The 24,906-nt window shown below is 41.6% G+C and overlaps 1 protein-coding gene across 9 annotated transcripts in view; it reads left to right on the forward strand.

Moving 5' to 3' along the window:
• FYN (FYN proto-oncogene, Src family tyrosine kinase) overlaps nt 1–24,906 on the forward strand; it is a 138,663-nt gene that overhangs the window by 95,037 nt on the left and 18,720 nt on the right. For 7 of the 9 annotated variants that reach the window (XM_030945523.1, XM_030945529.1, XM_030945527.1 and 4 more), the window contains 9 exons: nt 1,904–2,161; nt 2,692–2,788; nt 7,321–7,419; nt 8,518–8,621; nt 12,811–12,960; nt 14,759–14,923; nt 19,119–19,298; nt 21,065–21,141; nt 21,245–21,398. In XM_030945523.1, the coding sequence (XP_030801383.1) occupies nt 1,915–2,161; nt 2,692–2,788; nt 7,321–7,419; nt 8,518–8,621; nt 12,811–12,960; nt 14,759–14,923; nt 19,119–19,298; nt 21,065–21,141; nt 21,245–21,398 (1,273 nt within the window). In that variant the 5' untranslated portion in view covers nt 1,904–1,914. Of the gene's footprint in view, nt 1–1,903; nt 2,162–2,691; nt 2,789–7,320; nt 7,420–8,517; nt 8,622–12,810; nt 12,961–14,758; nt 14,924–15,398; nt 15,555–19,118; nt 19,299–21,064; nt 21,142–21,244; nt 21,399–24,906 lie in introns of all 9 variants that reach the window. The other 2 variants (XM_030945531.1, XM_030945532.1) reach the window with 2 other exon arrangements.

The following is a 24,906-nucleotide window of genomic DNA, read 5'->3' on the forward strand; positions in this document are numbered from 1 at the left end:
CCAGCCTTTGACTGATCACCCCCTTGTTAACTAGGCCACAGCACTGAGGGCTGTGTCCAGTCCTAGACCCAATGTGGCTGGGTCTGATCCTGTGTGTGCCTTGTGATTGCACTCACTATGAGCTGTTCCATAACCTTCCTGGGCACCAAGGGCAGACTGACAGGCCTGTATTTTCCCAGACCCTCCTTCTGGTCCTTCTTGTGGATGGGTGTCACACTGGGCAAACAAAATGATGCTTGTTTTCTGAACTGACTTGTAGAATAACTGGAAGTATCTGCAAACTGTAGAAAATACCCTTCAACAGAAGTGTTTTTCTTTTTAATTAGGCAGGTGAGATGTGGGAAGCAGGTATCCAGACTGTGCACTGTCACAGAAAAACAGGGAGCTGCTGCATAATTTTTCAAGCATTAGCACTGGTGAAACATTATTTTTCTGAATACCATGAGTTTGTCAAAACCAATTTCCTGTGTTGATGTTGGGGTAAGGCATAGAAAATAGCCAGCCTGGCAGCTACAGAAAAATTACAAAATTTTAAAAAGCATAGACTTTTTATTTACCCAAAGTGACAGATACTGGTCTGAAATGTGAAAAGAAATGTGGGGGGGAAAAAAATAGTACTTTTTTTCCATTCTCTGCATTTTCTTCCTCTCTATTTATATATTCTGAAAAAGTATGTCTATTAAGCAATTTTTTTAGGGTTTTTTCTGCCACTTCTCTTCCAACCCCACTGTTGAGAGTATGTTGTTTGTGTGCCAGGTTGCATCTAAGAGTCACTGTACTGGTTCAGATCAAGGAGACATCCAGACAAGTATCTGGACCACCCAACTCCAGAAATTCAGGTTTTGTGTCTAAGTTCAGCTTGGGCAATAGGAAAGAGTTCAGTCACACCACCACATGGATTAGAGAAAGTTAGAGCTACAGATGAAAGGCAACACCAGGTAACAAGACTAACCTTGCAGGACTGCTTCTGAGCTGTGGTGAATCACCCTCTGTCTCCCTCCATGCAGAGAGAGGCTAAAATAAACTCTCTAAAATAAAGAGAGATTAATCCAGGCTGGTAGTGCCCCCATGAGGGTGCTGAACAAGAGATTACAAGAATTAAAAAAACTTGGGGCAACCTTTTTGAAGCTGTAATTTTTGAAACCCTCTCAGTCTCATCCTGTGCAGAATCTGTACTTGGAGTTGCTCTGCATTTGACGTGTTAATTCTTCTGGGACTTTCTCTAGTTTCTTAACATGTGCCTTTGCCAGCCCCACCTCCTGTTACCAGTGGTTTTAGCCTTCAATTTAGTACTGCTTGAAAAGGAACTTCTTTTTTTTGTCAGCTGTGCCCTCTGATAGCCCCCTCCCACTTTCCTGCTGTAATAATTCTTGGCTCACTGTGGCTGCTTTTCTGCCTGCCATGCAGAGCTCCAGCAATGGAAGAAGGGTTTTGTCTTTAGGTGAAGTCCACTCCTGCGTAGTTGGCAAGGTCAAATATGAACCACAAGCTGAGTGCCTGAGTCTGTGTTCTGAGGGCAGTCTTGAACCCCTCCAGCTGCACTTTTTGGCTGAGTCCTTCTCCTTCCAGTTGCATTTCCTGGCAAAGGGTGAGCAAGATGGGCTTCATCCTCTTAGTCCCTCAATGCAAAATGTTGCCTGTCAGGGCTGGACAAAGATCTGCCACTACCCTAAGAGCAGGCAGGATCCCCTTCCCCAGGCCTCGATGGAAAACTCCTGAGGGGAAGATTTTGTGTGAGCTTTTTTCCAACATGTTGCTGTTTATATTCAAACCACTGCAGGTTTTTTCCCAAAGTACTTAACTTTTGAGCAGTGAACTTAATTTGAGCCTCATCATATGTGTGTTTGGAGGACATCTGGTGAGCATCAACATATGAGCACCTATCCTTTCCTTCCTCTCCTAGGATTTTAGATAATGGGCTGTGTGCAATGTAAGGATAAAGAAGCAACAAAACTGACTGATGAGAGGGATGGCAGTTTAACTCAAAGCTCAGGCTACCGCTATGGGACAGATCCTACTCCTCAGCACTATCCTAGCTTTGGTGTGACTTCAATCCCAAACTACAACAACTTCCATGCCACAGGAGGCCAAGGACTGACTGTGTTTGGTGGAGTCAACTCCTCCTCTCATACAGGAACGCTGCGTACAAGAGGAGGAACAGGTGAGCTTGAACATCTTATTTTAGTGCTCTTAGTGCCAGTCATGTGTCTACAGCAGAGGCCTGAATCTCTCAGCATGTTGCTTTTAGGAAGAGTTATTTCATGAAATAGTGTGAAGAATTGAAGTAGGGTGGAGCTAGGTCCTTTGCTAATTTGCAGGTTTACTTGGGGCTGAGAAATTATGTGTACATGCCAAATTTGGCTAACTGCCTCATCTCTCTACCAGGGAGTGTAAAGTGTGGGCTGAGACACCTCCAGTAGTTAAATACTTGGCATGGCTATGTCTAAACTGTCTCTTCAACTTCCTTTGCCTGCTTGGGATCCTGTGACTCTGCAGAGTGAAGGAAGTGGAGTGCCCACTGGCTGCCTAAGACCAGAGTATTGAGGGTCATTCAGAAAGTTGGAGAGTTCAGTTTGGTTTGCTCCTCAGCAACTGGAGCAGCTTACCTGTGGTTTATCCACATCATCTCTTGAGGTTCCTTTCCCTCCTGTCTTTTGTGATGGAGTATAACCCTCTTATCTTTTTCTTTAGGTGTAACTCTTTTTGTGGCGCTTTATGACTATGAAGCAAGAACAGAAGATGACTTGAGTTTTCATAAAGGAGAAAAATTCCAGATACTTAACAGCTCGTAAGTTTTAGGCTTGGGAATCTACTTTTTAACAGTTTCAAACTTACAATGTTTACAATAACATTTGCTTATGGTATTAGTAAAATCTGATGTTGGATATTCAAGTATGGAGGGGATTTACTCTATGCTTATTTTGTCATCCTTGCATTTAGTGCACTTTTGCAAAGTGCTGTGTTGTTGGGGAAAAAACACTTCAACCACATGCAGCTTTACTTTAAAAAAAAGTGTTAGATTGTGTGATTTACTGCTTACCTTTTACAGTAACCCCGCATTCAGAACTGAGACTACCAGCTCTGTACTTTATCAGTAGCTACAGAGGTTCTGCAAGGCATGTACTAACACTTTTTCCAATCTGCTGCAAGTATCCCAACACAGAAATGAGCTAAAAGCTGATTCACGAAATATGTATGTGCCAAGTTTAAAAGCATTTTTGTCCTTTTAAAGGTAGGTGATGGAGTCAGAACTTCCTAGGTTCTGCTGCATCTGACATGAAAACCACATTTCCATCCTGGAAATCATCAACTTAAAATTAATTTTATCAACTGCCCATAGGAAAAAAACCCCTTAGTGATTTAAAAATAACTTCTAAAACTCACTGTGCTACTGACCTATATCTGAATATCTTGTAATCCTTGGCTAAGAGCATAAAGTGGCAGGCTCTGTGTTCTGTTCACTACTGCCATCATGTAGAGGAAAAAATGGCTTAACAACCAAGTATGTCACTTTCTAAAGGCTTTGTGATATTGGTCCTCTCTTTTTTTCTTGTAATATGTGACAATGAGGTGAATTCACCCCTGGTGCAGCTCCTGTTAATTTTAATATAGCGACTGCAAGGTTGGAATTGGCTCAATGTGCACTGAAGCTGTTCTTAAAAATCAGGTAATTCTGTGGAATATTTCATGAAGCCAAAGAGCTTTGATGTAGATGAAAGCACAGAAACTTCAGTTACGATTTGTAGAGGGAGCAGCAGTTTAAAACCTTTCTGCTTCTAAATTAGAGGTTGGAAACAAACCCTTTTTAAACCTATGATCCATTTTTGTTTGCATTGCCTTGTGCTTTCCTGACCTTGCACAAACTATGCCATAACCTGGAACAAGAAGTTCCACACATTTTAAATACCTTGTACGTGCCAGTTGGTGGAATCTGGTGCTACTCACCAGGACTTACAGAGCTGTCATCCTTGGAGCTGGTGAGACAGAGAGATTCCCCTTCATGTCAGTGGCTGCAGTACCTGCATTTTGATGCAGGTAATTACTGCCTGGAAGAAGGGTTTCTAAGCAAGGAGAAAAGACCAGCCATTCATTTATTTTCCTGTAGGATCATAGAAGCTCAGTTCCCATTGTAGTATTTGCTTATAAACATGGCCCTAACCACACCCCATGAGTAGTGACAGCCAGACTGGGAATCTCCAGAAAGCTGCTTTTCTGTAAGAATGCTTCCTCTCTTCACTTACATCAGGAATTATATGAAATAAGCTCATTTTTAAGCACCTGCCAATGCTGCTTGCCAATATGTGCAAAAAAGTAGTTTGTCTGGATTTTTTGAGGGGTTTGTATTTGGATTTTGCTTTAGCTTTCAACAACCGAAATTTGAGTTGTGCTTTGGAGTAAACATTCAGCACAACACCTGAAATGACATACAGGGGGTATCCCCATGATTTGAACCCAGAAATTTCATTAAGGGCAGTCTGGGTGAAAGAGGCACCTGCAGAGTGGTTCACAGCAGAGCCTGAATTTGAGGCTTTGAAACACTGGGCCATCCCCAGCATTCCCACCACCACACCCTGTCTGGCCCCATTGACTAGCTGCCTCCTACCTCAGCTGCAGGTCTGAAATTAAGAGCTGTGAAAAAAGCCTGCATTCCTCCTCCTTTCTGGCAGTGCTTTGAGAGATTTAAGCTTCTCTGTCAAAGCAGAGGGGGTTGTTCCTGACGTTGGGAGCATCCACAGGACTGCTTTTTTCCTCCCTAGATACGATAAAATACCTCCATCTAGTGGACTCTCTGCACAGTAAGGAGGAGATGGAATGGTACAATTTATCAAGCTCAGTGTGGCATAATGCCTCAGAAATACTCTACAGCAGCATATGGGAGAAGGGTTAGCACTTCACTGGCAGTACCAGAGACACAAACAAAAAGGGCCATTTGCCTGACATACTAATGCACACAGGGTGTATTAAAACAGTGTCAACCTCAGCAAAAGCTATTTGCACTTCATGTTTCTTGAACTGTAAAATTGGAAGCATCTCCTTTTTGACTAATCACAGCTGTTTTCTCGTTGTTTTCCATAGAGTTCATGCTCCTTTAAACTGTTAAATAAAGTGAAGTTGAAAATTTAAAGAATTTACCTTGACACAACCTTTCCTTCCAGTAATAACTTAGACAGTGTGCTTTCTGTAATTGTTTGCTTCCAGAAGAGGCTGAATTCTCCAGTCACATTTGATAATAATGTTTTATTTAGTGAACAAGTCTCTGGTTTACAGAGAGGGGAACTGAGAAAGAATTTCTAAGCAGTCCAGAAATAGAAAAGAGAATGCTTATTAGTAGTGGTAGGAGTTAAATACTGGTGAATCTGATGCTGAGAATGAAACAGAAATTGCTAAATCCCAAACCATTGCATCCTGCAAAAAGCTGAGAAATAAACTTCTCTTAAAGCTGCACAGACTGGAGCAGTGTGCATTTTCTGAAAGGCAGTACCATGTCCCACTGTCTGCACCAGTGTAAGACAAAAATTCATGCTAAGCCTACAGAATGCTGCATTAAGATGGTCCTGCATGAACCTCTTCATATTTAAATGTTGCAGAAGAAGAGCTTTTTGCAAGTATTTGAAAATGCAGCCTAGTCCTGTGCTACCTCCTCCAGGTGGCCAGCAGAGGGAATCTAGACAATGAAGTGTGATCCTTAAGGGCCATCTAAAATGCCATGTTGATAGATGGCTTTTTGATATCTTTGGGTTTCAGATTAATTGTGCTCATAAAAGTTTAAAATTAGCAGTGAATGTGACACTGTGTTGTGGTTTAACCTCAGAGAACAACTCAGCCCCACACAGCCACTCACTCACTTCTCCCGTGGTGGGATCAGGGAGAGATTCAGAAGGGGAAAAGCGAGAAAATTCATGGGTTGAGATAAAGGCAGTTTAAAAGGTAAAGCAAGAGTCATGCACAGAAGCCAAGCAAAGTAAGGAATTCATTCATGGCTTCCCATAGGCAGGCAGGTGTTCAGCCATCCCCAGGAAAGCAGGCTTCCATCGTGCCTAACCATGCCTTGGGAAGGTAAACGCCATCACTCCAAACATTCCCCCTTGTCCTTTTTCTTGCCCAGCTTTACATGCTGAGCATGCTGCCATATGTTATGGAATACCCCTGTGGTCAGCTGGAGTCAGCTATCCCAGCTGTGTCCCCTCACACAGATCCCTGCACACCCCCACCCCTCTCTGCTCGGGTGGGAGGCTCAAAGGGCCTTGACACTGTGGGAATGCTGCTCAGCAGGAATGAAAACATCCCTGTGTTATCAGCTAGCAGCACTGTGTCCAGCACAAATCCAAAACACAGTCCCACAGCAGCTATTTTGAGGAAAATTAACTCATTCCCAGCCAAAATCAGAACACAGCATTCAATCTGGCAATTTTCCTGTAAGCTTTTTCAAGTGTCTGTATTAGAATAATTGCTATGGATACAGTTTTCAATGTTCTAGTCCAAATTCAGCCCTCACCAAACCTGATTACACTGGGCTGTTCTGCCTCTTCGTGCCATTATGCTGCATCTGAAAGGCTGCAGTACTAATCACTGCTGCAATAATTCTGGATGTAAAGAAATATGTACATTATTTGGGTTTAGATGCAAACAGCTCTCTCGGAAGCACGCCGGTGATAAAGAGATGAGTGGCTGTGGCTTCTTACGGCCGTGCAGTTCGGGGTGCTGTTGGCAAAGTTGTCAGGACCCAGGACATCCCTCTGGCTGTCCTGAGCAGCCAAGACCCCTGCCAGGGGGCTCAGAGACCCTGGCACAGAGCCCAAAATGCCTGTGGTTTTGATTATGACCCATGGAGCAAGTTACCAGCCTTGGATGAAGACCTGCAGGCCACAACAAATTAAGTAGAATGATAGTGAATTTATCACGGAGTGGAAAAGTAGATTTTGGGGTTTTTAGAATGGGGATTCAAGGGGGCAAGATGGAGGGATCTGGGCGTGTCCAATCTTTCTTCTTCTTCTTCTTGGCCTCCATCTTCTGCTGTGATGTTGGCGCTTTTAGATTGGTTTAGAGTAGAAGCTCACTGTCTAACATAGGTGATAGGTATTGGAAAGTAATTGTAAACATTGTATACGTAATTTTTAGTATAAAGACATAACACTGCCCTGGGGGCAGGCAGAGTGCCTGGACTGTCCTGCTGGATGGACCTCAGCAGGGCAGGAGAAAGAATTTTATAGATAAGATGCAATAAACAACCTTGAGACCGAGAACTGAAGACAAAGTCACATCATTGTCTGTACAGCTGTGTCCTGCTCTCACTTCTCCTCCTCACCTCTGTTTCCACAGGGAAGGAGACTGGTGGGAGGCCCGTTCCTTGACAACAGGAGAAACTGGTTACATTCCCAGTAATTATGTGGCTCCAGTCGATTCCATCCAAGCAGAGGAGTATGTTTTCTTTTTCTGTTCTAAAGACCCATTAGTGCTGTGTTAGAAGGAGGTGTGAGGAGTTGGTTTTGATTGATTGCAGCGATTTTTCAAATGACTTACGTTATATTTATTTCAGTTCTTAACTGCACTGATAAATAATTAGGTAATTAGTAACAAAAGAAGCACAAGCTCAGCACTTTTTCAATGTCAAAACAAAGGAAGAAAACCTAAAGGAACACAGATCTGCTTCCTTTTTTCAACTGTCAGCTAATTTTAAGCTTTAACCAAAAGGTGTCCTTGCTTTTCCTGAACCAACTTGTAAAAATATTTTGAGTCAATTAGTGTGCAACTGTCCATTAAAGAGGACACATTGTATCAACAAATACAAATGCTAGGATAGGTAGGATGCCCACAATGCATACACAAAGCTGTAATGAGGACCCATCTATGCAATGAAAAGGAGTGATGTGTGTATTCACATTATTTCCAGTATAAAAGATACAGTGGAGGAGCTTATAGAGCTGAGCAGGTACTACTGGAGTCTGTACTCCAGGTTGTCCTTGGTTGATTGGGAAACAACACGAAAACGTTGCTGCAGGAAGGAAAAAAGGCTTTAAAAGCCTCTGAAGGCCTCATATAGAATCTCATCAAGGTTGAATCTCATCCTTCTACTGAGATTTTATAGCTGTGCTGCAACAGAAATATTGAGTACTAGTAAATCACTATACAAGTAAAATATTTATAGCAACATTTGTACAAATAGTGCTCTTTGGCAGCAACAGTTTTCTGCCCTTCTCCTGTGTATACCCTCCACCCACCACATCTTGGCCTCTCCTTGTTCAAGTCTGGCCTTGGTTTGAGGACATCAAACATTCTCAGCACCTGCTGATTACAGGCTAAATGCAAAGAGCTGCTGCCCAGCACAGGGAACATCTACTAGGTGATTGTCACGTTGGCTTTCTAGCATGATAAAAGAGACACAGTGTGACAAGAATGGTCAACTGTATCTGAGTAAGCCCAGTTTCCGCACAAAATCCTCTCCGTGTCTGGGCTTTGTGACACTATTTAGTGTTGCTACATCACATTTTGCCTTACTATTTCTGGTATTTCCCTAAGGTGGTACTTTGGCAAGCTGGGCCGAAAGGATGCCGAGAGGCAGCTGCTGTCATTTGGAAACCCCAGAGGTACCTTCTTGATCCGGGAAAGTGAAACTACCAAAGGTAGGATGGGCATTCATGTGAATGGGAAGATAACATGGGAAAAACTGTGCTGAGTGTGTTGAATTCTGTTTTCAGTGGTATGAAGGCAGAGATTAAGTGTCATTTTTGCATGTATTTGTGTTAGGGAATTGGATGTCTGGATATCCTAGGTCTTAGGGTGAGTGTTCAAAGTAGAGAGCAACCAAAGTACAACTCACATTCAACCCATGGTATCTGCAGTGCAAGCCACATGGTGTGATCCTTTGAAATGCTGGAGCCTTGGGGGGAACAAAAAAAAAGAAGAAAAAAAAATTATGCAGCAGTTTTAAACTCACATATTAACAGGGAAAAGACTTGAATATGCTTCTAATTAATATATTCATAAAGTATTCAACTGTATGCATTCTGCTGAAGTCAAGTGGAAGGGTGTATTTTCCTCCTTCCCTTTAAAAATATTGGAGGAGTTCCAGTTTTCTTGGCGGGTGCTATTTTTGCTTTTACGTTTTGCTCACAAGGCCTGTCAACATCTTCTTCAAAAGCTTCACATGTATGAAAAGATCTTTCTAATTCATACAACTATTGAGCAGAAAACTTGCAAGTAACTAAAAACAAACCTGGCCATTTCTCAATTAACCAACAATCCAAAACAAAAGCTGTGGGAGGCATAAGTCACTAGAATTAATTCCATACAAGTTCTGTAGTCTAATGATGGTTCACGTAATTAAAGCACCGACTTGTCAGTGCTTTGATCAGAGCACACTATCAGCTAGGCTTAGCATGCAAAATGTCACAGCTAGTGAAGGAGTTTAAAGAAGAGAAGCAGTATTTGCACTCCTTTTTCCCTGGCCTATCTTCAGATGCTGCATTCAATCATGTAAAATGGTATGCTTTGCATCATTGCCTCCTGAAGTCACTGGATTCTTCCTTTGCTGCCTATAACTCTGAAAACTGTTTTTGATGCAAAATCTGAACAGACTTGCTGTTGTTCCAGGCAGACAGTTTCTTGTCACCCCACAGCTTCACCATGCTTCCCATGAGGCATTCTCACCAGGAGCAAGACAGGCTCAAACTTGCTCTTTTTCTGCAAATAGCCGCCACCTGTTCTTTTTCACCAGCAGTTGCTCTGATGTGTATGAGGAGCAGGACTTCATCCCACTCTGTGCCAAGTTTAAAAACTCACTCATATATGCAGCCATGGATCCTAAAAAACTACAACACTGTTTCTCTAAACCACATTATCAGTTTAGTCTGGCTTCCCCAGGTTTTATACAGTGGTAGGGGATATGTTTTGCAGCGCTGCTTACTTAGCTAAGTCAGGAGTTTTTCCAATTTCTTGTGAGACACAAATGCATTGGGAAAATGTAGAAATCTGTCATGGATGGACTTACAGCAGCAAGTTAAATTTTTCTGCATTCAAACTTAAGGCTCTCTACATCTTCAAGCAGAGTTTGCATCAAAGCTATAGGAAAAAACCAGACGTGTGTTTTATTGTAAAAAATGCCTATTTCCCTTCTCATTCTTAGGATGTTCAAGTATGTTGTTAGAAGTAAACAGAGACCTTGTTGTTTAAGAGAAAGAAAAAAATCAATTGGGTGGGCTCAAGTGGTGTGTTCTGCCATAAGTCTTCTCAAAATGCTCTATCCCAACCAGCCATTGTGGGCTTAAGGCAGGAATTGTTTTATGACCTAGAATTGTCCCTTCTGCTTTAAATAATAACAATAATAATATTAATCAGGATCCTGTTAGAAGTATCATCATGGGTGATTTTACCATGAATTTAACTTCCCTTGATCATGGTTGCCTTCTCTTCTTACTTTCAAAATAAATCATATGGAGCTGGCTTTTCATTTTTTCAATGCCTGACTACCCAGGTGCTTCATCAGCTCTTGTCTGTATAATCCTTCACCTGGTTTCAATCTCCACCTTTCAAGACTGGTTTTAGTTGTTTGGCTTTTTTAAAAAAATCATTAGCATGATATATTGTAATGTTGTATTTCTATCCCAAATTTTTATTACTTCTATCTCTTGTATTTAAATTTATCATCAGAGAATAATGAATAGTATAGATAACCAACAGCCTAAATAAATGAATAATGAAATACGTCTTGGTTCTTGTTTATGTCCAGGTTTGAGCTAAAGCTCCAGTCCTGCAATTTGATCTGAGGTCAGCAGGGGTCCACTGAGGGCCACCCACACAGCTCTGATTGCAGACCTGGAACCACAGATTGTTTACATTTCCCTAAAGAATCTAAAATAGTGAGCAGATAGGCAGGGAGCGTGACTAAAGAAAATACAGCTGCTGCCAGCGGATCAAAACTCAAAAATGCGGAGGTGGAGAAGACTGCCTGGAAAATTCTGAGGAGGCTGACAATGTACAGCCCAGAGTGGTGGTACAAAGCATGCACAAGATGTGCTTGCAAATCACCAAAAAGCTTTGAACTCCTAGTTGAGACAAATGTACTGACTCGGGGAGAGCCTCTTCAGAAAACTGTCCTAAACAAACAGTATTTGTCTACACTTAGAAATCAGAGAATCACAGCAAGGCTGGAGTTGGCAGGGACATTTAAGATCATCTAGCTCCAACCCCACCAAAATAAATACATGAAACTAAAATAAAATTTAAAAAAAAAGACATAAAACACCCCCTGACACTCCTTTAAGGGTGCCTCCCATTCAAATAAATCAGAATCGTCTGTTTTAAGTGCTGCCTCTTTTCCTCCTATATAGGGGACAAACAACAGGGAATTTGAGAAGTCCTTGGAGTCAGGGTGGAGAGGTTTTGCTCACTGCATCTCCCTCAGGGATGAGTCACCCACCAGTGTAACCTGTTCTTGGTTAATGTGGTCAAGGAGGCTTCTTCCTGAGGATACATCCAAGAAAGACATCTAACACTGGGACCACCTTTCATGTCACACAAAACTGTTTGCTGGTGGTTTTCCTTTTCTGCCCTTAGCTGACACGGTTACCAGTGAAAGCAGCCTTCCTGAGCTCTCTGCAGCTGACAGTTTCCTCTTCTCCTTTTAATGCCTAAATTCCCTTGAGTAAACACAGTATTTGTCTGAGCCATGAGAGAGAACTTGTTTTCTTTGCTGCCTTTGAAAAGGGCCATGTTTTTGTTCAGATGCTGCGTTACACTGTAAAAAGTGGGTTTTTTGCAACCAACACGTGTGTCACTGGCTGTAAAACAGGACTGTCCTCCAGAGTGAGACACCTGAAGGTGCAGGTCCCTACAGAGGTGGCTGAGCTGTTTCTGCAGTCAGCAGGAAGCTGAGGCTCTATTCAGCTGCCCCTGACTGCAGACACCGAGTGCCCACACTGGCATTATGCCACAGTGCTTTAACACTCTTGGAAACTGGGCTGGCATTCAGCCACCCTCATAGCACCAGGGACATATGCATGGGCATAGAAATCAAGCCCCCAGCCCACCTGCAGACTGCCACCACTGCACCTGAAACTAAATCCAGCCCATCAGCTGAGGTTCCTTTGCATGGCCCTGAGCATCCAGAGCCATTTCAATTGCCTGCAGGGCATCCACATGGCTGGAAAAATGTGGCAGCCTGTGGGAAAACTGCCAAGCAGCGCGTCCTGAGGCATCTCACGTGGCACTTAATCCCTGTGCTAGGGCATCTGAATCCCACTAGTAAGCTCTGGAGCCCCACATGGATTTGGGAAGTTAAATGGGAAGTTCTTGCAGATCTACTGGTGCTCAGTCTTGGTGTAGTATTACCTTCCAAAGATTATGGTGTACAAAATATGCTTATCTGGTTCTTTATAAAGAAGTTTGGGACCCATCCAGGTAACAACACTACCCACATATAAAGTCATTATCTCCAGAGCTTCCTGTCCTCAAAATCTTGATATTTACCACCCACTGGCATTTACATAAAGGACAGTATTTGCAATGTAACCTGACACTTAGAATAGGAAAAGTCAATTTAACATCCTGGAGCAGTAAATGTTAAAATGTGAGTTTTCATTTACACAGAAGTCCCAGTATCTTTCTAGAACATTGTAAAAGGGACATGGTGTGAGCATCCCAGGATTTCTCTCATGCTTACCTCATTGTGTTAGATTAATTTGTTCTTTTTCAGGATACAGTGAACTTTTTGGAAGCAATTTCTCTTTCACTTTGTAGCAACTTACCAGAAAACCAAAATCTTTGTGACTAAAAGCTAATTACAATTTTTTATTTCTTCTTTGCTTGGAACAGGTGCCTATTCCCTGTCTATTCGAGACTGGGATGATATGAAAGGAGATCATGTCAAACATTATAAGATTCGTAAACTTGACAACGGTGGATATTATATCACAACTCGGGCACAATTTGAAACTCTTCAGCAGCTGGTTCAGCATTACTCAGGTAATTTTTCAGATAATACATGGCACTCTGAAGTATTTTAAAACAAAAGTGTTTGCTGCTGAGCTGATGTATGTGTAAGATGCCCTAAAGAGTCATTTGATCTATGACTCTAGCTTGTTGTAATGCATCTTCTGTTATCCCTTTCCCATTAGAGTTATAAATGTCTTTGAGTGCTGTTCACAGGATACAGCAGCAGAGCTTTTAAAACCTAACACTTTACTGTGCTAAAGGTTTTGTCAGCTCTCCCTTTTCTAAGCAAACAGAATTACCAAATTTGACTTGCACATCTCCAAGCATGAATTCCCTGTGAATAAGTGAGTGCTAAGATGTGCCATTTTGCAGCACACTATTGCTAATAAAGCAAGTAGGAATTGCATTGTGGAATTCAGTCACCTAAAACAATTACCAAAATGTCTGCATGTATTAGATACATTAAATATATTTTCCCACTGGAATTTTGTTCTATGTGCAAAGTGTTAACATTTAGATTATGTTAAATAAATAAGGCAATATGCATGTTTCTTTATGCACACTATTTGTGTCCACCCACCAAATTTTTTTTATTATTCCTGTGAATAAAGTGTGGCAGGCACTGTTCCACCCAAAAGTGCACCCTGTTGTCACTGGCAATTGGTGTACAACAAGTGCAACTTCAAAGCCCCCCAAAACCTCTGCATAGGACAACTGGTTCTTACACAGAAGAACGCCATGCTTCTCAGCATGGTCAGTTTTTAAGCAGAAATTTGTGTTTTGAATTATTTCCTCTTTGGGGTTTTTCCCTTTACTTTAGCTTTTTATAATATTATTAACAGATTATCCCAAATGCTTGCTGCTCAAAAACTTTTCATAATTTTTACTTGGGAAATCAGCTTCTCTGCGGGGCATTTTTTCTGTATTCTTTGTATTCTCTCTGCTGCATTCTTATGCTATTCATACTAGACATCTGGCTGTCTTCTCCACCCAATTCCTGATGGGTGTGTGCTGCCAGGGAGAATTTCTAGTTGTTTCTGGTGACTCTGCTTCAACCTAAATGAGGTCTAAAAACTCACATATAAGGAAGATAATTTACAACCTCACTGTACCGGTTGGTATATGTCAAATTTTAGTTTCCTGTGGTCAGCTTATTTGGGTGGCATATTTTCCATGCACAGATGCAGAAACAAATAGATCTGGAAGCAGCCATTTCTGTGCAACACGGAGGCATAATCAGTAGGATCCATGCAGGGTAGCTCCGGAGGCATGGTGCTGCATATGCTAATGAAGGTTTGCTCTAGAAAGAATGTCAGAGCTGCATGGCACCTACAAAGACACCTTTTCACAGAGCAAAATATGGAAAATATCTTTTCCCAGGCTACAAAAAGTCCACCAAGTTTTCATGGCTGCGATTTTTCAGAAAAAGAAGTAATTAATTTTTTCCATGTTTCTTTTACTCAGTTCAGAAACAATTCAGCTTGTAATTGACAGATTGTTTTTAAAAAGCTATACTGTACCATAGTAAACCAGTCACTCAAGAGGTTATCTTAATGCAGCATTGTGGGAGGAGGGAAATCCTGAGTCTACAAGAGAAACCAGTGGCGGTCACCTTCCATTTCAGGCTATGCAGAGACTAAAATATTTCCTGTTCTGTCTCAAATGAATATGTTTCAATGTCCAATTCCTAATCTTCCAGGATGCTTTGTGGTATGCAACTAACAGCTGTTGTGAGTAGCATTGTTTTTATGCTTACTGTATTTGTTTCATGTCACACTTTTTTTTCTTTCCTCTCCTTTGCTGTTGGCTTCACTTCTGGCTCCATCAGAGAGAGCTGCAGGTCTTTGCTGCCGCTTAGTAGTCCCCTGTCATAAAGGAATGCCAAGGCTTACTGATCTGTCTGTCAAAACCAAAGATGTCTGGGAAATTCCACGAGAATCCCTACAGTTGATCAAGAGACTGGGAAATGGGCAGTTTGGGGAAGTATGGATGGGTATGGAGCAAAATAATTACTCTAAAATAGCTCGCTGTGTGGGGATTACAAGATGGAAGGTGAAAATGTAGGAGGACATTGTGACCCACAAGAAAAAAAATTAGTAAAGCTCAAACTGTTAGGAAAAATGTCTTTGGAATCATGTCTTTGACTTTGAAATTCTTTAATCTTCAACTTTCAGTATAATTGATGGCAAAAGAAAACTGAAAATCCATGTTTCCTTGGAAGGTCTTGATTTTGACAAATTGCCACTGTCTTAATAATAAATCAAGGCTCGCATAGTAATCTCTTAGCTATACCAAGGAGCCTTTTTCTGCAGGCTAACAAAAGAAGTCCTTATCTTCAGCATCCAAAAACCAGTGTTTGCAAATGGACTTTATTGCAGCACTGAGAGACCCTCACCTTCCATCTTTCTCAATGCATGCATAATTTTGGATTATAAGTGTGTTTTTTTTATTAATTTCCTCTCCTATAGAGAAAGCTGATGGTTTGTGTTTTAACTTAACTGTGATTGCTACGAATAATACCCCACAAACTGTTGGATTGGCTAAAGATGCATGGGAAGTTGCACGTGATTCATTATTTCTGGAACAGAAGCTTGGTCAGGGGTGTTTCGCTGAAGTGTGGCGTGGTAAGGCAGAGAATATATTTTGCTTTGGATGGATCTTTTAAGGCCCTCTTGGCAGAAATAAACATTTCAAGTATAGATCTTAAGGCTAAAAGATCAGAATAGTGTGAAATGTTAGTTTATATTGCCTGAAACAGTCAAAAGTAAATACAGTAATCCATGGGGAAGTTTCCATTCATTTGCACACAGTGGTATGAGAGGTTATGGCATTAAAATTCATTAATTGCCTTGGGTTTATTTGGGTGACTACACAATTGCTAGGTATTAAGATAGGAATGATGCTAAACCTGTAAGGCAGAATGGCTAATCAGAAATTAATCTGGTAAGTAGACATTTTTCTTTCCTTGTGTGTTGTAGCACTGATGGAATCAGACCCTGAAAATGATTCCATCCACTCTCCCAGCTTAAAAATAATGGCAAATATCAGCAAGCTGATATTGTCAAGCTAGCTTTCCCATGCATCCACTTATTAAAGTCTGTTTGCAATTTGTGTCTGCAGCAGAGCCCAGTAATTCAATATAAGACCAGGGACAACAGAGGCAAAACTTGCCAGGCCCAGCTGAACCCCCACTTTGAAGTCCAGAAATACTGACCTTTTCCAAATCCACTGACATTGTTTTCTGCACACTTGCCAGCTTAACTTACCCATCATGGGCCTCATTCTTTTAATGAGTATAAAGCAACAGCAATTTACAATATACATAAATCTTGGTATGGCCGTAGCATTGAAACACAATATAGTGGCCATTTCATGAGATGTGGCTCATTTTCTATGCCAAATTGTGTTCTGTATAGACTTTAAAATTACCAATTCAAATTAAGAATCACTATATGTTGTTTCTTCACAAGAATTTGAGGCAACAGTTTGACCACTCCTTTTGTTGCAGTGACACAAAAATATGTACAGCCAAAATAACCAGTGGGTGTTTCAGCAAGGAGCACAGCAGCAAGTCTGTGCGATTTACAGAATTTGTAGACTAGAAATATAGAAATTTATAGAATCTCACAGAATTGCAGTTGACCTGTTGCAAAGAAAGCTGCCTACATTTCTATTCACATTTCCAGATAATTGCAGTTTCTCCTTCTTGTTCTCCACCTTGAATGCACACACAAGTTTTCTGATGTTAATACTTAGTGGTCAGCTCCATGTGCCATACACCTTAAACTGATATGACAACTTAAAGGAACAAATGTAAAAAAAAACAAAACAAAAAACAAACAAAAAAAACCAAACAAACAAAACAAAAAACAACCAGCTATGGGAAATGAAGTGCCAAGTACCAGTACCAAGTAGCTGTCAGAATTATGATTACAATTATGAAATTCTGTTTCTTAATGTATAGTAAAAAATATGTTAACAGCCCTGAAGCATTACCAAATTGGAGTAGATTAACACAGTAAAAATTAATAAAAAACACATTAAGTAGTAACTAACTACATGTGGGAAGAATTCAGAGGGAAGTCTATGCTACTTTTCTATTAGAAAAATATAATAAAAAAAGAAAAAGAAAGTTTAAGAATTTAAACTGGAATCAGGGCTGAAAGGATAAGTCAACATTTTTGGTTTATTTTCTTTTTTTGAACTGGAGAAATTCATTAAAGTATTTAAAAATAGACTTGCTGAAAACACTTCATGGTAATAGAACGAGTCCTGGGATTTTTATTTAAACAGATAGTACACAATTAATCCTGTTAACACACGAGGTGAGATCCTATTTTATGAATGCCAGTCTGGTGCCCATGAAACTCTGGTTTTATTCCTGGTTCCTATAATTTGTGGTACCTCTGCAGAGTGGCCATGAATGATGGCACACTGCAGTCTGCAGCCCCAGTGACTCCAGACAAAACACACTCCCTGTCACCCATCAGAAAAGATTTTGGCCGCCCTGCTTGAAATTAGAGGTAAAACCACATCCTTCCCAGCTTACACAGGAGTGCCACTAGAGCAAAGTCCTGCTTCAGCTCTGGTTTGAAGGAATGAGAGAAATTAGGGCTTCAGGAGTCCTTCTGAAGCGTGCTGGGGTAGCAGAGGTGGTACTCAAAGCATTACTCCACTGACAGTACAGTGAACCATCAGTTCAGTGATAGCTGGCACTGAACAGGCAGAAGGAAATAAAGGCATAATAAAAACCAACTTGTACTGCACACTTTTGAGTAGTATGTGCCTCAAGCCCTGCCAGACATTTGGGATTGCCCTTTAAAAGTGAGGAGCAGCAGCTCCTCCACTGCTCTTCTGCTATCCTCAGCCAAGCAAGGTAGACCTGGGACCTGAACATTTGCACAAATGAGCATTTTATGGCTCATTTATATTCTGGCAGGTTGCAAAAGCTCATGATAAAGTTATTTTGGCCTAAGCAGTTCCCATGAAGCAGCTGAGCCCTATTATTGCTCATGTACTTTTAACAAAGACAAAAGGGGGTTATTTTACACGTTACCTTTTTTCATGACACAGCCTTTGTGTACTTTGTGGGCTTTCTGCTGTCCTCATGCTTAAGTGCAGAGGAGTAGTTTTTAATATGATTAATTCCTGAAGTCATTTAGTGTTGTTCTGCCTTATCACACAGCAGCTCCCTATCTACAGATCACATTCAAAGCCATGTCAGACCTGACTCTGGAGCAGGGTTCTGGCTAGTCTGGGCAAAGGACAAGCAGAAGGCAGTAGGAAAGGGGTATTTCTGCCCATTTTAATTGTCCTTCCTTTTCCTTCCCACAAAAAAAAAACAATCCCCACTGTTTACATAAATAGGTCTTCTAGGTTTTATTTCTTTCCAGTCCTCCTCCACCTTTCTAATACCCCAGTGAAGCCCCACCTCTTGCACGATGCCCTGAGTCAGCCTTCCCCAGTTCTCTCCAGGTTCTTGTGCAGGCTTTTGGATGTTCCAGAAGGCTTGGTAGCTGATGGCTGAAAAATGATGCAACTTGTCTATTTCAGTGCTGACCACAAGTAAAGAGCAAACTGAAGTGGACAGGAACACCTCATTTTCTGTCAGCAGCTTCTGGGGATAAGGAGGGGAAGGAAAAGGACACATTTCAGTTTGGAAACACACCTGTGTTTCTAAAATGAAATCAATTTGTTTCTCAGGAGGTTTTTTGTTTGTTGTTTGTTTGGTTTTTTTTAATCTGACTCAGAACAAAATCAAAATGTTAAAATGTGTTGCAAATGAGAAATTCTGGTTTAACCAGTTTTGTTGTCCAAATCTGTGACTGGAGCTGTGTTGTTGTCTGGAGCAATTACTTGTTAGCAAGGGAATACATGAAGATGGGTTTCAGCAGTCCCAAGTTTCTTACTCAGAGAAGGTTTCTGTGGAGATTGCTGGAAACACTGTCTGAGTAGGACAACAGCAATTGTGCCCCAGTGCCAATGGGAGTATTATTTTTCAGTGTAACAGAAAAAGACTAAAATATGAAGGAGGTGTGGGAGGAATATGATAAGGCAACATGGAAAACCAACCTTTTTCTTAAAGCTTGTATTAAATGTCCTTGCTATTTTTTTCCTTGCTTACATTAGGCATCAGGCAGAAAAAGGTGCAGAAGATATTTAATCTAACTAAGTGTCTGTGCTTGTAGGTACGTGGAATGGAAATACTAAAGTGGCTATCAAGACCCTGAAGCCTGGCACCATGTCTCCAGAATCCTTCTTAGAGGAAGCCCAAATCATGAAGAAGCTAAAACATGACAAATTGGTCCAACTTTATGCTGTGGTATCTGAAGAGCCTATCTATATTGTCACAGAGTACATGAGTAAAGGTGAAGCCAGAGCTACTGTGCTTGATAATATTTTTTCTTTGTTGTTTCTCCTTGGGGATACAGAGGGAGGTGCAACAGGGTGCATTCAGGGAAGGAGAGAGGGAACAGGAAACTAGAGTCACCTCTGGCTTCAGAAGAACTATGAATTCCACTGGGCCCAAAACCTGATGCACAAAGAAAATCTGTACTAGCTGGGGGGAAAGAGAAGTTGGTGCAGGCTAAGTTATTCCAACTGCATCAGCATCCAAACTTCCCTGACAAGTGATTTGCATTTTCTAGGTTTGATGATACCACATGCTGCTTCCCAAGATCCTAGCTTTTCCTGGCATCAGATAGTTCTTAGGACATCTTCTTTCAGTGTTTACTTGTTGGCCTAGGATTTCTGTTTCCTAGTTTAGCCAATCCTGAATCTTGTCACTGCACCTCATTCTCAGATCACACTTCACTTTCAGCCCATCCCATTACCATCTTAATACATGATTTGCACATATTATTCTTTCCCTCGCTTTCCCCTTCCCCCTTGTCTCTTCCTTAAGCTACTTAGCTGGTAACAGTGTAGTAAAATGAGAAAAAGAAAACTTTTCACTCCATCAGATCTCCAGCAGGGTACTGAGAGCAGAGCAAAAAATCTGCTTGTTTTGGAAAAGCAAATGAACCAAATAGGAAACATAAGTTCTCACAGAGAAGTTTCATTGTACATTGGAGGATACACTCTGAAATTTTAAGTGCATTCTTTCAGTCTATTTGGAGTTGACTTTTATTTTCCTGGCAGGTGCTTGCCCACCTCCCTCCTCAGAGGCATCCAAGCCCTGACTAACTCACACTTTAATCATATGTCTCAGTGACAAGCATATGCTTTTTCCCTTTAAAAATAAAGACTTTTCAAAACCCCTCTGAAATATGGGGTTTATTTTGGCTTACTTTACTGGTTTGTACTGTAACATTTTACATCTTTGGATCTGAGCTTGAGGCTGACAATTTATCAAGGGAGAAACGCTTAATCATCTGTCTTTTTCCTTTATTTTTTAAACCAATTCTCTGACCTTATTTAAAGGAGACTGCTACACTTCTCTGTTCAGATACAAGATACAAGAGGACAGAAGCTATACATCCTAGGCTCTTTCTTTAAGGCAACAGGGTACTTTCTTGTTTTCCCTTGCACAGGAAAGTGATGTTCTTATAACTTTTGCTAAAGTTGCTTCCATTTCATCTCTTCTTTGTCTTCTAAAATTAATGATTCATGCTGTATTTAGTTCTGGGTTACCTAGGGGAGGAGCACCACTAATTTCTAAGGAGAAACAGCCTTTGCCAATGCTATCCCCCTCGGGCTCACCAGGCTCTGGGCTGACCTTTCCTTTGGAGCACGTTGAGCTAGGATCTGACTTCTTCTATAATTTGTGTGGATTGGAACTGAGCTGCTGCTTTGCAGTTAGCTGAGGCCTTTAGAGAGCAGCAGCCATGTAGTTTTAAAGAGCACTGGAAAAGTTAGGAAAGATCAACTTTCCCAGTAATGGTCAGGAAAATTTAAAACAATCCTGTTTCCTTTCCCTGCAACTCTCGTTGTACTAGTTGCAATGTTCTTCTGCAAGCCAACTTAAAGAGTGAAGCGAGTACAATAGGAAAACTTGGAGGTATCCTGGGTTTTTTTGAAACTGTCCCTTGAACTTGAAACATTGCTGTCTTTAATATTACACATATTGCTGCACCTCCATTCTGATGAGTTGTCTTCCTAACATCTCTCTATTATGTCAACTCTTCATTCACAGGGAGTTTGCTAGATTTCTTAAAGGATGGAGAAGGAAGAGCTTTGAAGTTACCGAACTTGGTGGACATGGCGGCCCAGGTCTGTCTCCAGAGCACTGAGCACTGAGGTGTGGGTGTTTTGTAGCCCAAGTATGAACTGAGTTTGTTTTAAATGCATGGCTTGTCTCTCCTGCTGCTCGCAGGTGGCCGCGGGCATGGCGTACATCGAGCGGATGAATTACATACACAGAGATCTGCGCTCTGCCAACATCCTGGTGGGCAACGGCCTAATATGCAAGATTGCCGACTTTGGATTGGCAAGACTGATTGAAGACAATGAATATACAGCCAGACAAGGTAAATGCAGCACTGAGTGTCGTTCTTGTGGCAGGGAAAGAGTAGAATGTGGTTTTGAAAAGCTCTCTCTCCTGTGCTTCGGGGCTGTTTTCAGTAAATCTTCAACTCATATTAACTCCTAGTCAGAAGTTCACTGCTGAATGCATGTCCTAAAGAAAATGTCTTATTTTGTTGTCTTTTCTTTGAAAACCAAAATGAAACAAAGGTGATGAGTGAGAACACAGCTGGAAATGACAGCAAAGACAGGACCTTCATGGTGCCATAGCAAAGAGGATATTTTACATATTGGTTATGAGAGTCTGAATGTGGAAATCCAGAAAAGTGTATGTAGGGTATTTCTTTTGTAGTGTGCCTTCTAGTATTTATTAACCACTATTATCACTCCTGTACTATTCTTACTTTCTTTACTTCAAGCAGGTCAAAGAGTTGTGCCTCTGTGCAATGGAGCTGCTTCTCTAAGCACTCTATTTTCTTTCTTTCTTTCTTTCTTTCTTTCTTTCTTTCTTTCTCTTTCTTTCTTTCTTTCTTGCTTTCTTTCTTTCTTTCTTGCTTTCTTTCTTTCTTGCTTTCTTTCTTTCTTGCTTTCTTTCTTTCTTGCTTTCTTCCTTCCTTCCTTCCTTCCTTCCTTCCTTCCTTCCTTCCTTCCTTCCTTCCTTCCTTCCTTCCTTCCTTCCTTCCTTCCTTCCTTCCTTCCTTCCTTCCTTCCTTCCTTCCTTCCTTCCTTCCTTCCTTCCTTCCTTCCTTCCTTCCTTCCTTCCTTCCTTCCTTCCTTCCTTCCTTCCTTCCTTCCTTCCTTCCTTCCTCTCTTTCCTCTCTTTCTCTCTTTCTCTCTTTCTCTCTTTCTCTCTCTCTTTTTCTCTTTCTCTCTCTTTCTCTCTTTCTCTCTCTCTTTCTCTCTTTCTCTCTTCTTTTCCTTCCTCCCGCCTTCCCTCCCTCCCTCCCTTTTTCCCTTTCCTCTTCCCTTTCCCCTTCCCTTTCCCTTTCTCTTCCTTTTCTTAAAAAACCATTTTATTAAAAATGACATCTTCCAGTGCTACACAGGGTGCTGGGCACAGAGGACCATTGATACACTATAGAAATGTGTCAAAGAGTTTTGTAGCTATTTCTAAAATGCATGTGTGTTCAAACTGAGCCATGTCACAGGCTCTTTTTAGTTATTCTTTACAAGTCGTGCTTAGTTGTCAGATGTTGGTCCAAGCTGCAGAGCTACAGTTTTGTTCTCTTTCTGCTGGCAGTACTTTGGTCATGCTTGCTCAATATGTGTTGGTAAACACAACTTCATCCTTTCAGTGCCCAAGCCAGGGAGGATCCCGTTAAACCCTGTTGTACATCACCAAAAACTCTCTTTGTGGGTTTCCTCTTGTGAGTTTCTTCTCTTGAGCAAAGTCCCTGTTTCAGCATGGACCCTGCCATTAATTCTGAGGAAACAGCTAACCTCTTTCTGTAACTTTTTCTCTAAGTGTTGACAGAAGGAGCCGGAGAGTTTCCAGCATGCCTTGCCCTGGCCTGGGAGCAGCACTAGATCTCAAGCTGTTCTCAGCCCCATGAACTGCTGTGGGCAGTACCCAGTCACAGGGGTGTGGAGCACAGGCTGCATCCACCCTGAAAGGTGCCTGCTTCACAGTCAGACAGTGAGGTCCTTGAGGAACCTGTGACAGATACTAATGTAGAGCCTTAACTACTATTGATTTCAGCCTGAGGGTGGGAATTGCTTCTTGTTAGAAAAAAATAGGCTTGTGTCATTCTCTCTAGAGCAATAAGAGTGTCTGGAGAGGCTCTGGCAGACAGAAAGCTGCCTGCTTGCTGTTCCCCTGTGTAAAACAAGAAGAGTTTTCCCTGAACCAGGCAGGCAGATCCAGTCTGCAAAATGGCTTTGAAACAGTGTCCTATATTATCTCCATTTCTGCCTGATTTGCTGCCATGTCTTTTGTTCCCTTTGGAAACCACCCAATGTATAGTTTTACATGACTAATTATTTGTTTTCATAGACAAGTATGTGACCTACTTCTGGCCAAATCTCTTCAGGCTCCTGATCTCTAGGAAATCCTATGATGACCTGTTTGCGTCCCAGTTTAAATCGCTCAGAATAGTTTTGCCCTCTTCACGTGTTAAAAAAGCTGTGAAAACCTACCTGACTGATGCTGAGGAGAAGTTTAGATTTTTAAATAAAAATCACTGGATTTGGGGTGGAGAAACTTTGAGAAAAGTATAACACCCGGCCTGGCAGGGAGAGGGAGCATTGTGGGTATCTCCTGCCCTTTTTTCATGGCAGAAATCACCTGTATTGAGGAAAAAGTGTCTGGGAAGGGAGAATTAGTTTGGCTTTTAAAATGCATTGCTGATGATCTGGACATCTGACCCATGTTTGCCTGGCTTCATCTCCTTGTGCCAGTATGGAGAAGTCATCCATCCTTCCCATACTTGAGGGCAATGGACAATAATTTCTTCCCCTGATCTCCAAGTCTGGCTGAAGTCCTTCAGAGCTACAGACTTCCTTAAAAGAGAGACCCAAAGAGCTGTAACCACAGGTGTCAAGTAGAAAGGTTTTCCTACTTTCATTAATATTTTTTGTCCCTTTGTGATTTGCATTTTCTAGGTTTGATGATACCGCATGCTGCTTCCCAAGATCCTAGCTTTGGATCCTTCCTTAAGGAGTAGGAAGGGGTGTTTTTTTTGACCAAGCAGCACACACACTCAATTTACATTTCATTGCAATTAACCTGGCTTCCAAGCAGGGTGAGCCCAAGACCTTTGATTTATTGCGAAGAAAAATGGTTTCTAATGCACCAATGGATCTTTTTTTTCAGCTGGAATTTAGCTCTGGCTTGTTTAGTTAAGCTTCAGTTTGAGCAATGCTTGTTGGAGACCACAGTATCAGGAGGAAATGGTTGCCTCTGCTTGTTTCCCATGACCTATTACTTCAGCCTCCAAGGGGATGCATCTGGGGACTGCTCTGTTTATCTAGCTGACTACTGCTTCAGTGGGAATTTTGACACAGGAGGAAAGCTTGGCCAGCAGAGGGGAGGGGAACAGGGAGCGCTCCAGACTGGCAGCTCCTGTGGGAGAAGTGAAATGTTTTTCCTTGCAAAATCTGAAGATTAAAGTCTCTGGTCACTCTTCTCAGCAGCCATCCTTCTTTTGGCTTAAGTGTGTTAGTACAGAGCTCACTGTTGGCATGGGGAAGAGGTGGTTTTCTCCAGCTTCGCTTGATCTCCTCCTCCCTTCCCCCACTGTCACTTTTGTCTCTGATTAAATATTTTGAAAGGAAACAGATGGAGATGCTTTGAGCCCCAGCAGGCTAGAGTGCAGGATTCCTGAACCTGTGTGGGTATTACTTAGCCTGGTGGTAATGTTTTACTGACCGGTTTATTTTCTTTTGGGTTTGAACAAAGGAGGCCTGACTGCTCCTGATTTATGAGAGGTAAATAAAAAACAGTTCGTTGTCTGCACTGCCATTTCTCAGCAATTGTCAGGAAGGAAAGAGATGGTCATGCCACTAATGATTTAA

Source organism: Camarhynchus parvulus, chromosome 3 (assembly GCF_901933205.1).
Source record: "Camarhynchus parvulus chromosome 3, STF_HiC, whole genome shotgun sequence".
In the NCBI taxonomy this organism is placed as follows: domain Eukaryota; kingdom Metazoa; phylum Chordata; class Aves; order Passeriformes; family Thraupidae; genus Camarhynchus; species Camarhynchus parvulus.